This window comes from Phyllobates terribilis, unplaced genomic scaffold (genome assembly GCF_046119375.1).
Source record: "Phyllobates terribilis strain yellow unplaced genomic scaffold, ASM4611937v1 Scaffold_3__8_contigs__length_932513732, whole genome shotgun sequence".
In the NCBI taxonomy this organism is placed as follows: Eukaryota; Metazoa; Chordata; class Amphibia; order Anura; family Dendrobatidae; genus Phyllobates; species Phyllobates terribilis.
In genome coordinates, this window is record NW_027362763.1 from 404,010,140 (window position 1) to 404,024,626 (window position 14,487).

A 14,487-nucleotide genomic window follows, 5' to 3' on the forward strand; every position below is an offset into this window, starting at 1 on the left:
ACTATTGACTTTTAGGATTGCTACTTCCTGTAGGTGGCACTAGAGTTCTGGTCCTCTTCCTCTCTGAAGAGACAATTTACATATTTCCCAGAGGAACATTGCGGCTTTAAAAGTCTCCTCACCTTGACATGATTAACATGTCTCTCTCCGCAAGGAGAAATGTTACCCTTTAGATACCACAATATGGTATAAAATTCAAGTGAGATTGTCATAAAAGTGAAATCTAATTCCTCCCATATCAAGTATACAGCGTATAACAGGTATTGACATATGCAATATGTACAACCCAAGGGGTACCCATTTCTACCTCCAAAGCAGCAAGCAACTTTGGTCACAGACATATAAAGGAATGCTTTATGATGAGCTATTGGACTGCAAAGGGTCCTTATACAGTTTTTGCCCAGGAGTCCTCTTCTGTGTGTCTGCCCCTGAGAAGTTCTTTATTGGGTACCTTTAACTGCATCCTTGTTTTATGTGCCTGCTAGCAATGTTAAGGGAAAAAGAGTTTCACCACGTGCATGAGTCTTCTGGTGTTGTTAAAGTCAATGGGGGGATATCTTGCTTTAAATATTGATACTTTAATACACAATAAAGAAAATTCTAAATCAATAAGGGATCCACTGTACATGACTATTTGCCAGAGGCTAGACCAGGTCGAGCAAATGATGCTTGGTTTAGTGCAGCCCACTGTGTAATACTTTATCTCTCCTGTAGGGGAGTGGTAGGAAAATAGTACACTTGATTGTTGGTGCTTCCTGCAGTAGGACACCAAAGATCAGCTGATAACAAGGCGTCCATTCTAACATCTAACAAAAAAAAAAGGATTGCCCAAAGCAGACAGCGTGTCTGATTGTGACATTGAGTGAATGGGATAATGGATTTAACAGTAGTGACCACTGAATGTATTAGATCACCAAAATAATTAGGCATTAAAGAATGACATTTATAAAATGTTTAGAAACCACAAACATTTAAATAAGTCAAATATATTGTAAATGCATACAAACTTACAAATTCATCAATAGGATCACCAGCAGATGGCGAATAAATAATTCTATATTGTTGAACAGGACCATCAGCGTGATCCCAGTTTACTGAAAGACTGTTGGTTGTCTCTCCAAAAACTTTAATGTTCTTTGGCCCGCTCCGAGGTACTGCAGGAAGAAACATAATTACAAAACAATTATCAGTCTGGATATTAACCTTGATTTTTCTTAACAGCGATGTCAAATATTTATTATAAACATGTGAATACAGGAAAATGTGAAGTTTCCAACCACACTCCTGGTGTCTGCCTGCTGTACACGATCTTTGTAGTACAATGCTGCCAGCTAGAACATACTAGCAGATTATTAAGAAATAAACCTACCGCAGTATGAACGAAATGTGGAAAGAGGGATACCACAACTATTTGGAAAGCTCTTAGTAGCTGGAGGGATTTACAAAGAAGTCAGCAAAAGAAGGAAAAATTCTAATATAACACAGGAGCAAACTTTCCATATAGGATCCTTTAGAGGTTTGCAGAATAGCTGCATTCTCCTCAAAATATGATGAGATATTGGTTTTAATGATAAAATAATTTAATTAGGTGTCGCCAACATAGAAGAAGTTGCCAAATCCAAGTGGAGGCCCAGTCTCTTTGGGAGTCTTTGTATCACTTATAAATAAAAGTATTGTTAGTATGATACTGACAGACGCGCGGGCATGGAAACTTCCACATGTTCTTGGGGGTCACAAAATAGATTTTTTTATTTCCCACTATTAACATAGTACCAAGGCATTCCACAGTGCTGCTCACAAATTTCTAACCACATCCATTTCTCACTGTTCCCAATTGAGCTCCTGATCTCTAAAACTATGGCAAGTTTCATTGAAAGCCAATTAACCTGACCCCCAAATAGTTAATTTCTTCTCAAGATTTCAATATTTCCTATTTTATTAAATATTAAATATTCTTTTTAGGTAAGGTAAAATTAAAACTAAGTTTTAGGACTGAATCAGTGTAATGCTTCGGTCACACAAGGGATGATTCTCTCTTCTGAGATTGACTATGTAAATGACACTCAGCTCAAACTCTGTCAGACTTTAATCAGAGTGTCAATTTACTTTAATACAATTCTCTCGGAAGAGAGAATCGAATCACAGGTGTGAAGATGGAGAACTTAATTTCACCATCTTCTTCATTGTCTGTGTCCACGAAAATCTGACTGCATAACATCCGAGTGCAGTCCAATGTTTTACACGAACCTATAGACATGAACGGGTGTGCGTGGTCTGCTTTGTGGAGTTACTCACAGCATGCTGCAATTTTTTTTCTCATGCCGAATCTGGCATAAGAAAAAAAAGGCAGATCTGCACTGCCTCATAGTATAACATTGGTCCGACTGCTATCCGATAAAACATCGCATATCACTGGTCCGAGTTATATGCTCGTGTGAGCGAGCCCTAATTCAATTTATGAGATTTTTTTTATTCTGTGTTACAGCCTCAACTTTGGTCAAAAACTGCATTTAGTTTTCCATTGGTTGCCCTTAACCACAATTGGTAAACCAGTTGACGTATTCCTTTAAAATGTATCTGTTTGCGTATAATGTACTGGGAAATACATTCTTAATGTATCACCAAAACAAGCTCTATATATACACATGTAGCTACCATGAAATGATAGGGGCAGGGGCATAACGATCACGGTCTCAGAGGGTGCAACTGCATCTTGGCCTATGCTGAAGGAAGGCCCGCTGAAGCCAGCGACTATTTCAGCTGGATGTGTATCTGAGGATGAACATTCAGGTGAAATGTATTGCAGCGCAGAGATCCATCGGGTCCCTGCACTGCAATACATGCCACCAGCCAATCAGAGGCCGGATGTTGACATTGGCCTGTCAGTCACAGGCGGCGCATAACAGTGACATTTTGCATCGCCCATAGCAAGCACATTGAAGTCAGCTGCCTCTGCGTCAGCTATAGAAGAGGATGCCGCACGCTGTGGGAGCGGGGGAGTTTGAGAAGAATCGTTTCCTTTTTTTTTAAATGTGTTAGAGAAGAACGGCAGAACAAGGAGCATTATTACAGGATGGGCCCAGGAGTTGGGACATTATACCAGGAAGAGGACCAGGATGGGCAACATATATTACTGGAAGGAGCCAGTATAGGGACATTACACCAGAATGGGGGACATTATTACTGAAAGGGGCCTAGGTTGGGGGACATACATTACTGGAAGGCGTCAGGATGGGGGATATATATTACTGGTAGGGGATAAAATCGGGACATTACACCAGGATGGGGACATTATTAATGGAATGGTCCCAGGATGGGGGACATTATACCAGGAAGGGTCCCAGCATGGTGTACATTTTTTCTTGAACGGGCCCAGGATGGGGAACATCCTTACTGGAAGGGAGAACAGGCTGTTGGACATTATTACTGCAAAGGGCCCAGGAGTGGGGACATCCTTACTGGGAGGGGCATTGATAGAATATTATACCAGGAAGGGGTCTAAAATGGGTGAAATTAGTACAGGATGGGGGACATTGTTACATTATGGAAGGTAACATGCATGTCTTTATTGGATTTAGAATGCTACAAGGGCTAATACATCTGACCAACATCTAGGTGAGGGCCCAGGTCCAAATTTTGCATCGGGGCCCATTGACTCTAGTTATGCTGTGAATTTGGGATTTCAGTTCTCAAACCTACATAAATGTGAATGCTGCCCTAAACTGTAATACATGGTGTAATTTGAGGTAAGTAATGACTTGAGATGTAGAAGTAACTCAACTTTTAATTAAATTGATGATGTCTTAAAAAGGGGCTACGAAACTTTCACGCTTCATTGGAAATTGTGACCATATGCTTGAACTTTTCCAAATTTATTTGATAAAGCATATACAGAGCATTTTTATGGTGGACTTGCTTTTTTGCAGTTACAAAACAAACTGACCCATCTTCATTTAATTTGGAGCTTCATGTCTTCTGTTAAAGTTTAGGCTTTGTATATAGGATCACCTCATTGTGTCTGTTTTTTTTAAGCACAAACTCTAGAACACAGGCAAGAACAAAGCCACCCCCCCACCCCGATAGTTTACAAAATGCATCAGGAAATGGTTCAATTTGGAAACTTTAGTAACTGTCAACAGATTTGTGAAACCCGACATTCAATACCACGCTTCATATGTTGTAGGATTGCTTAAATATGTGATTTTATTTTGAATGTCAACTTGGTAATAGGCACTTGTATTCTCACCAATAAATGCCAACAGCAATATAAAGTGCTCTGTGTCCAGCCATGTTACACAAAGGAGAAAAGACAGATTAGAAAGAGGAGGTCAGATTACATGTGAATTATGAGCTTTGATCATACTTGCAATGTTGTTATGTGTATGAGAATTATACAGTTTTCTACACTGGAGTGATACATTAGGTTATTAGGGAGGACGAGCTGCAGGTCAATTGGCCACAGGAGTATTTGTAGATTACTACATACAGATAAGGAGCGAGTTAAGGTGCAATGGAGCTCTTACAGACTAGTAACATAGTGTTGAATTCTATTCTAGAAGAGACAAGAAAGCACAAAAAAAAGCACAGCCATTGGACAGAAAGAGCAATTTGTTTTTTACATTTATTACAGTATATATATATATATATATATATATATATATATATATATATATATACAGTACAGACCAAAAGTTTGGACACACCTTCTCATTTAAAGATTTTTCTGTATTTTCATGACTATGAAAATTGTACATTCACACTGAAGGCATCAAAACTATGAATTAACACATGTGGAATTATATACTTAACAAAAAAGTGTGAAACAACTAAAAATATCTCTTATATTCTAGGTTCTTAAAAGTAGCCATTTTTTTCTTTGATGACTGCTTTGCACACTCTTGGCATTCTCTTGATGAGCTTCAAGAGGTAGTCACCAGAAATGGTCTTCCAACAATCTTGAAGGAGTTCCCAGAGATGCTTAGCACTTGTTGGCCCTTTTGCCTTCACTCTGCGGTCCAGCTCACCCCAAAACATCTCGATTGGGTTCAGGTCTGGTGACTATTGAGGCCAGGTCATCTGGCGTAGCACCCCATCACTCTCTTTCTTGGTCAAATAGCCCTTACACAACCTGGAGGTGTTTTTGGGGTCATTGTCCTGTTGAAAAATAAATGATGGTCCAACTAAACGCAAACCGGATGGAATAGCATGCCGCTGCAAGATTCTATGGTAGCCATGCTGGTTCAGTATGCGTTCAATTTTGAATAAATCCCCAACAGTGTCACCAGCAAAGCACCCCCACACCATCACACCTCCTCCTCCATGCTTCACGGTGGGAACCAGGCAAGTAGAGTCCATCTGTTCACCTTTTCTGCGTCGCACAAAGACACGGTAGTTGGAACCAAAGATTTCAAATTTGGACTCATCAGACCAAAGCACAGATTTCCACTGGTCTAATGTCCATTCCTTGTGTTCTTTAGCCCAAACAAGTCTCTTCTGCTTGTTGCCTGTCCTTAGCAGTGGTTTCCTAGCAGCTATTTTACCATGAAGGCCTGCTGCACAAAGTCTCCTCTTAACAGTTGTTGAAGAAATGTGTCTGCTGCTAGAACTCTGTGTGGCATTGACCTGGTCTCTGCTGTTAACCTGCGATTTTTGAGGCTGGTAACTCGGATAAACTTATCCTCAGAAGCAGAGGTGACTCTTGGTCTTCCTTTCCTGGGGCGGTCCTCATGTGAGCCAGTTTCTTTGTAACGCTTGATGGTTTTTGCAACTGCACTAGGGGACACTTTCAAAGTTTGCCCAATTTTTCAGACTGACTGACCTTCATTTCTTAAAGCAATGATGGCCACTCATTTTTCTTTACTTAGCTGCTTTTTCCTTGCCATAATACAAATTCTAACAGTCTATTCAGTAGGACTATCAGCTGTGTATCCATCTGACTTCTGCACAAAACAACTGACGGTCCCAACCCCATTTATAAGGCAAGAAATCCCACTTATTAAACCTGACAGGCCACACCTGTGAAGTGAAAACCATTTCCGGTGACTACCTCTTGAAGCTCATCAAGAGAATGCCAAGAGTGTGCAAAGCAGTTATCAAAGCAAAAGGTGTCTACTTTGAAGAACCTAGAATATAAGACATATTTTCAGCTGTTTCACACTTTTTTGTTAAGTATATAATTCCACATGTGTTAATTCATAGTTTTGATGCCTTCAGTGTGAATGTACAATTTTCAAAGTCATGAAAATACGGAGAAATCTTTAAATGAGAAGGTGTGTCCAAACTTTAGGTCTGTACTGTATATATATATGTATATATATATTTTAATTTTATATAACATTTCATATTTACTATTATCGCTATACTGCCAAAATAAAAAGTAGATAATGAACATGTTTCTATACCATCATTTATATATTGTACATACATGTTTTTCCGTCTCCATTACTTGGATCCGCTTCTCCATCAGCGTACATGGCCACTACATTCACAGAGTAAGCAGTATCAGGGATCAAGCGCTCCAGTAACGCATTGTGAGTATTGCCAGGAACCATAACCTATAGGTAAATATGGACATTTATGGCTTATTTCTCAGAGAAGGAAACTGTATGTTAGGACCCATAGTTATGACCCTAATTAGGGACAAGTCATTGCTGCTATAGGATGGCTGCTAGTGGGAGATTGCCCTTTATAATGATCATTGAGTACTCACAAATTCTGAAACTGTGGTTCCAAGGAGTGGAGCATAGTTGACCTTGTATTGCTGAACCTGTCCTGGGGCAGGATCCCATCGAACATTTAACGTGTTTGTTGTGGGATTGTAAACTTGAAGATTTTTAGCAGCTCCTCGTGCCACTAAAATAAAGGCATAGTTTACAAAGTATGCACTTATTTATTTAGTCTGGACCATAATGTATGTACATAATTGTACATTCTGATTTCTGTATGTCAGACAATCACACATGCTGCCATCAGTAAGGTCAACTTCCGCCTCCCCAATCTAATATATATGGGCATGCAGGTCTTTGAAATGTAAATTACCTTTGCATACTTTTATCACTGTATTTACAAGTAATTTTGATTCAAATTCAAATTAGCCATTAAGTGCTCTGGGCGTGACAGAGCACTACCAAGCATCTGCCTCCATAGGTTGTCTCCCCACCCAGCAACAGCCTCATTATCTTGATTGATAGCTGACTGTGATTTCCTTGCCTGATGTCACTCAGACAGTGAGCAATCAATGAAGAGGCTGGGTGGTGAAACAACCTGGGGAGTAACAGGCTTGTTAAATGCTCTGTAATGACCAAAGCATGCAAATGGATGAAAATGCAAATTACCCAGGAATGCAGCAACAAATAGAAAATCTAAGGCTGTGTGCCCACGTAGCGTTTTTCAAGCGTATATGCTGCGGAATTTCCGCAGCGTAAACGCTTGAAAAACGCATGTATATCCGCACCCCATGGTCCCCAATGGCATTCCGCAATGTCAATGCCCATGCTGCGGATTTTTCCGCAGCGTATATGCTGCGGTCAAAAATCCGCAGCATGTTCATTAATTTTGCGGAAGCGCAGCAGAATCAATGTGCGGATGGTACCCAAGTCTGGATGAGAGGAGACTCTCATCCAGACCTGGGTACCAAAGAACCTGTAAAAAAAAGAATAAAATAAAGTTTATACTTATCTTCTGATGTTTTCCCTCCGTCGCGCTGTTGTCTGAAGGACCTGCCACGTCATTGAGTCATGTGACCCACCACATGACTCAATGACGTCACCGCAGGTCCTGCACACAACAGCGTGAGCCGCTCAAGACTCCGGACGGGGCAGAGAATGCATCGGAAGGTGAGTATAAAGTTTATTTTTTTATTTTTTACCATTCTGAACAAGTTGTCAAGCACTTTTCCAAGTGATGCTTGGAGAAGTGCTTGATAACCCGCATGCGGAAATGCATGCAAAGATGCCTCACAAACGCTTCTACCTGGCGGGAAAACCGCATGTAATATCCGCATGCGATTTTCCCGCCAGGGAGAAGCGTAAAAAATATGCTTCAGGTCCGCAACGTGGGCACATAGCCTAAAGGTGTTGATGGATTTCCATTTCAGAACTGCATTCCCATATATGTGGTTGATCTTACTGACAGATTCCCTTTAAGAAGATTTATATTTCAACAACAAATTGCAAGTATACTTAGTTACTTGTGATGTTGACCAGAAATGTAACTTGAAGATCATGGGTCCCAATGTCAAATCTGTACTAGTCCAACTGCCTACTATGTCCTATTTATGGACATGACTTTATACATCATGTATGTGAAAGATTATAAGAAAATATTATGGAAAATAATGAAACCAAAATTTGTGTCACATACATGTCTTTCCAGTTTCAGACATGCGTCCGCCATTTCCTTCAGCATAAACAGGGACTACTGTTACTGTATATGGTGTGTCTGACTGAAGTCCCCGGAGAACTGTGTAGATGGTATTTCCAGGAACGGTTGCCTGTAAATGTAGGTGGTATCAACATATTAAAATGCTGCTCAGTCATCACTGGTATTTATATAACATATAAATATATCATATATCATATATTCTACTGGGGTGTATTACTAATCCACAGTAAGGAGTTCTTTCTTCATATTAATGGTTGTTAGGTGTGAATATTAATGTGGATAGTAAAAACAGCTATACACTACAAGACTATGGTAATACTATATTAACGGGATATGTATGATAGAAAATAACATTTACCACTTCCTCAGTTCCTCCTGCAGTTGGTACATAAAAGACCTTATATTGACGCACATTTCCTTCTGCTGCTTCCCATCGGACATTTAGAGTACTTGTAGTGGGATCATAGACTCTCAGATTTTTGACTGTATTTAAAGGCTCTGAAATACAATTCACACAACTTACAAATTGACTCTCTAGATAAAATGTACAGAAAAAATCCTTATGCAGTATGTCTCAAGACTAGGTTTCCCAAAAAGAAGCATTAAGAGAAGATTTATTAAGGAGCGTGCACCATATCTCTGCCAAAAAGTCACAAATTTTGAGGTATGTATGTTTTTCACAAAAACATGAAGCTTTTTTCATTTTTCTGACGATTTGGTAATTTTTGAGAACAGTGAGTAGGGTGTAGTGGGAGGCGTAGAAATTGGCAGACAGATTTTATTTTTTGTGACACAGAAAGGAAAAGATGCTACAAATATATGAAAATGCTATCACATTCATTTAAAAAAATAGAGATGAGAGCAGCCTTCCAAACTTCAGAAAAAAATGTGTTCTTTAGTTTGCCAAGCCTTAGAGATTACAGAATTTCAGTTCTTAAAACTGATTAAACTTTAAACTAATACTTTAATTATGATGTTACAATTTATGCTCTGGTCAGTTCTGCTTCTGGGTTTATACCATCACAGCAAGGTAGCATCACCTTCTTCTTTTTGTTGGCACATGACAATTTATGTGCTTGAAGGGTGCAGACTACCTGGCTCAGTTCATTTGTTAAGGTAGACCTGTTCTCCATCACAACTAATGCAGAGTCAGAGATGGGGCTGGCTTAGGTATTTAACTGACAATCAGAGCCCCCTGCTCTGTCATGTAAAGGTGGAGAAGTCGTCTAAACACCCTCTCTGAAGACTTCTCAGATATTATTGTATTGACTAATTGTTTTATGTCTTTTAATCTCAAGTGCCTGAGGTTTCCTGGTTAACTAGAGAGGACAAGGCTAACTGTTAATGCCAGCCTAGGTTGGTACAAGTTACATAGGAACATAGGAAGCTAGTTACTGTTTTGTAAGGTAGCTGAAGAGAAACTACTGAAGAAGAAGGAATTGTTCTATTCTGTTGTCTAGATTATAGGCCACAAGTGGGAAGTGTGTTCAGAAACAAAAGATCTAAGGATAGCAAGTTCTGGAGCAAGTTCTACAGTAACTGATTTCTTACACAGCTGGGGTACAGAGATTATAGGAGGAAAAAGAAGGTTCCTTTCATTATCAGTGAGTACAGCTGTAGCAAAACAGAGGTGAGGGAAGCATAATTCCCCTAGGCAGCTAGGAGGAGTGAGCTAGCTAAAGACATCATCTAATCTGGCTCTGAAGGTTCAGAGAAGTCCTATTTCGACCAGGAAGGAATACGAGACACTCATTGCAGTGAAAAAAAGTAGGAACAGAGCTAGAAGCTTGAGAAGTACTCTGTCACTCTTGAATTTTACCGATACTATCGAAATGCTGTATTAAATTCTCTCAAAGATTAAGATTGATACAGAAGAAATGTATAGAAAGTATTGTTCCTGCTATCAATTGTTAACATCCTATTTGAAGAACTCCAATAAAGAAGTTTAAAACTTTTTAAAACAGATCCTAGTCTTACTAATTCATAGGGTAATTGTAAGGTCCTCATACCATCAAACCACTTGTGGCCTGAAAACAGGTGAGCAGCAAACCCTCAGATTGCAAACACACACTCAGGGGTACCGTAACATGTTTTTTTAGGATCACAGAGCAAAATTTGCCACGGCAGGTCGCTTACAGTCATTACTGATGGAGAGATAGAGAAGAGTGCTGGCTTAGATAATGAACTGAGGTAGAAAGCCCTTGAGCATTTTGCACACTGTGGCACTTTTTCTAAAGGACTCCAAAGGGTGACAGGCCTGAAGAAAATGCATATTAGGATTACAAAGGGTTAATGATTGTTCTTGTTAAAAGAATATAAAATAAGAGTTACAATCTAAATAACACAAAAATAATAATAAAAAAGAAACAATGTGTAAAGTTGACTTACTTGTCTTTCCTCTCCCTGAAATTCTTCCCCCTTCTCCTTCGGCATACTGTGATGCTACAGTTATCGTGTATGGAGTATCTGGCTGGAGTCTCTGCAGCACCACACTATTCTGCCTTCCACCAACAGTTGTCTAGGGAGTCAATAAACATAAGCTTACAGTTAAAAGAGCTTTTCCATAGCTGTTCTCACTCTCCTTTCCAAAGACAACATCACTTTCAGAATACATGCTGCTGGCTGGGCTTAGACTGTAAATTCAAGTAAGGAATGTATTTTATGAATTACACGTACAAAGCCTTTAAGGGTATGGTGTGGTGTCAAGTAGAGCCAGAGCTGTCTATGTCAGCAATTTTCAGGAAAATCTTTTCCTAAAAGAGGAGCTATTCACCAGTTTACCACTATATAAACAGCAATGGCTCCTAAATGTTAAAAAAAGAACAGTATTTAAACATCTCCAGCCTAAGCAAGTTATCACCTACCATTTGATAGGTGATAAATGTGCAGTATGGATCCCACTACTAGGCCTCCGGCATATATTTTTCTTAAAAGAAATGCTATTCACAAACTTCCCACAATATAAATAATCATGGCTTCAAAACGTAAAAAAAATGTATCTTTCTTAAAGGAGTATCCCAGCTTAAACATGTTATCACCTACCCACTTGATAGGTGATAAATGATCAGTGTCTACCCCACCACTAGACCTCCAATAGAAACTTAACTAGAGTAGTAGAACACATGCAACGCCTACCAAACCATTCAATTCTTTTAGGCTGTAGAGAACAGAGGACACAAGTACACCCCTTCTGGAGATCGGTGAGATCCCAGCATTGGATAGTTTTTACCTTGTTTAGGAACCTAAGGACTATGTGCACATTATCATGCGCTTGATCACATTATGGATCTATGGCCTACAGCGTACCTCCAACTACATTTGTTTTGTTTCACGCATGGGTTTTATCTTACATATTCCTTATGAATCACTGCCAATAAAAAAGTGGAATGCTTGCTCCACCACATGCCATATTATGAAAGTGGTACTTTTATTCGTCGTGAATGCTATTGGCTCTGTATGTATGTCGTGAGAGACGTAGATTAACCCTTTGCATGCCACTTTTTTCTTTCTTTTGTAGATTAACCTATTTTAAGCAATTGTATCTTCCGCTTTTATCTGCACTGCCTAATGCACAGGGATGTCTTATTACACGCCTGATAAATATTAGAAATTTGTATCTAGCAAACATCAGGCTCCTTTAGAGGGGTGAGGAAAATGTTCCTGATTCACGTTTCGTTGATTTGCTTCTGTTTGGGATGCATTAGTGAATTAAATCACTATGTTTGCTTTATGCATTTGTAAAATTTATAAGAAAAATAGTAGAATTGATTCTTCGATAGATTTTCCTTGATTTAATTTGTTCAACCATATCTTCGCACAAGGCTCAATTTACCATTCAGATAGTTTATAGAAGCAGATCAACCCTTTCACCAGATTTTGTGCTGACTTTAAAAGTAAAAACTTGTAACAGTGTAATACAAGGGGAACTTGTTGAACTTCTTGATTTTAGAAAAGTTCTATATTTTCATCTTCTGTGACTTTTTCCGAACTCATAGTTCCTCTTTACAGCCATGTTTTCTATAGTCAAAACTAATAGAAACAGATATATGATCATCAATAAAGATTTGACTCTTCATAGGGAAAAGTTGGCTCAGTGCAAACAGTACATTGGTATTTGAAGTTATGCGAAAATTGTCCATTTTTTGTTTGTAACCAAGACTGGATAATTCCAGATTTAAAAAGAAAAACTATTAAAAAGTCTTCAAAGTATGGTGTCTTGTCCTGTTCTCAGCTCCGCAGCTGGGGAATCTTCCCAAATAAACCTTTAAACTTTTGCAGAGAAGCCTCTGTGAGACAGAAGCCCAGTAATGGTGCTGAAAAGCTGCCAATATTCGCTCTCTCTTGGGCTGAATAGTTTTAAGCATTTATGATAGATATTTAGCAGTAAGAGTGTGTTTTACTAGCAGCTGGAACTAACTTCAAGAGAATGCTAATTATGGGCTATTAAAAAATACACAGATAAAAGAGATAACATTCTGCCATTCTACAAAAATCCATATGGTGGTAAATGCTATTAAATGAAAATATGCATGGTAAAATAAAGTCTTGTGGGTCTTGGTTCTTGATGTAAGACTAATAAAATCAAGTCAAGTTGCTGCTATATTGGCCTAAAACCTTGAAAATGCAGTTCTTTCCAGGAAAATGAATGATAAACTTTAAATACAACGTGGCAAATAAATATTAAAGAGTTTTTTGAATCATATAAAGTATCTGTATATCACTAAGTCCAACTTCTGTGACCCCAACCAATCCTAGGAATCAAAGTAAATGAGTACTGATATAGAACTGTGTCCCCATCTGAGCTTTCCCTAAATGAAAATGTTCCAGGTAACCTGGCTGGGCAGAGAACTGCAGTTTATCCCATCCACACAAATGGAGTCACCCTGCAGTAAAGTTCACAGTGATGACCAGGGTTCCGCTGTGCAGGGGACAAAACATCAAAGAGGTTACATCACTACACCAAACCTACTGCCCTTCATTTTTACAATATGTAAGGGTCTCAGAGGTCGGATCTTCCCCAATCATAAATTAAAGGGAATCTGTCACTACGTTATTGCTACCTTATCTGAGAGCAGCATAATGTAGGGAACTAGACCCTGATTCCAGCAATGTATCACTTAGTTTACTGGGTGGAAGAATTATGATACAACCAGAGGTTTCCAATGTAGCATGCAGCAGAGCTCAGAAAGCTATTCCTGCTCACACCACAGCTCTCTATGTACATTGTCTATTGACAGTGAGCTGCTAATCAGTGCTGGGGGGTTAGTTGGACTAGGAGGCACATGGGAGCTAGTCTGGCAGTGATAAAAACACTTTTATCAGCAGGAGATAAACACTTATTGTATTGAAATAACAGCTCACGGCCTAAAAAGTGACATTTCCCTGTAATCAGTGTCTCAGCACCTACCTTATGCTGCCTTCAGATTGCATAGCAAAAACCTGCTAACAGATTCCCTTTAAGAGCATACACCAGCAATATACTTTCACTTTATAGGTTCACTTAAAGCAGCAAAAAGCTAATCTGATATACAACACGTGGCAATAATAACAAAAAAATATTGACAATAATATAATGAATAATGTCATGTCTGGTTTTAAAAATAAAGCAATTTGCAAAGATTCAATCATTATTAAGACTTTACCTAAAAAAACAAGTCAATCTCCTCTAATCTAGAAAACAAACAATTTAAATATTTAAGGGTTTTGTAACCCAAGGTGCAACCCAAAATGTAAAAAAAAATGTAAAAAGAAAATCAAAAGTAAAATGTCTGTTATTTATTGACTTAATTTTTAGATCAGTCATCAAATTGTTTATCCTGAGTGATTCTGCTGCTTCTGGTCTTAGTTAGAAGAAAACTGTAATATGGGGGAATAGTAACCAAGATTTATTTCATTTTGGCTCCTTTTTCAGAGCCATAGCTCTTCTATTGCTTTGTTTTGAACTTTTTGCACTTTATGTTGCTTGTCTGCATGTTTTGCTGAACATGACGTAAAATGTTGCTGTTCACTTTCGCTTTTTTTTTGTTATTTTAACCAAATTGTTAAAAGATCAAAATGTTTGCATGGGCTTCCTTTTAAGGAGACTGATTTCCCCCCACAATACAA

General features: G+C 38.7%; 1 protein-coding gene across 3 annotated transcripts in view; it reads right to left on the bottom strand.

Moving 5' to 3' along the window:
• The window catches only part of COL12A1 (collagen type XII alpha 1 chain), a 175,574-nt gene that overhangs the window by 64,183 nt on the left and 96,904 nt on the right, over window positions 1–14,487 (bottom strand). For all 3 annotated transcript variants that reach the window (XM_073675570.1, XM_073675573.1, XM_073675572.1), the window contains 6 exons: window positions 10,771–10,900; window positions 8,741–8,880; window positions 8,362–8,491; window positions 6,710–6,852; window positions 6,425–6,554; window positions 1,012–1,154 (listed from right to left, as the gene is read on the bottom strand). In XM_073675570.1, coding sequence (XP_073531671.1) covers window positions 1,012–1,154; window positions 6,425–6,554; window positions 6,710–6,852; window positions 8,362–8,491; window positions 8,741–8,880; window positions 10,771–10,900 — 816 coding nt within the window. The remainder of the gene's footprint in view (window positions 1–1,011; window positions 1,155–6,424; window positions 6,555–6,709; window positions 6,853–8,361; window positions 8,492–8,740; window positions 8,881–10,770; window positions 10,901–14,487) is intronic.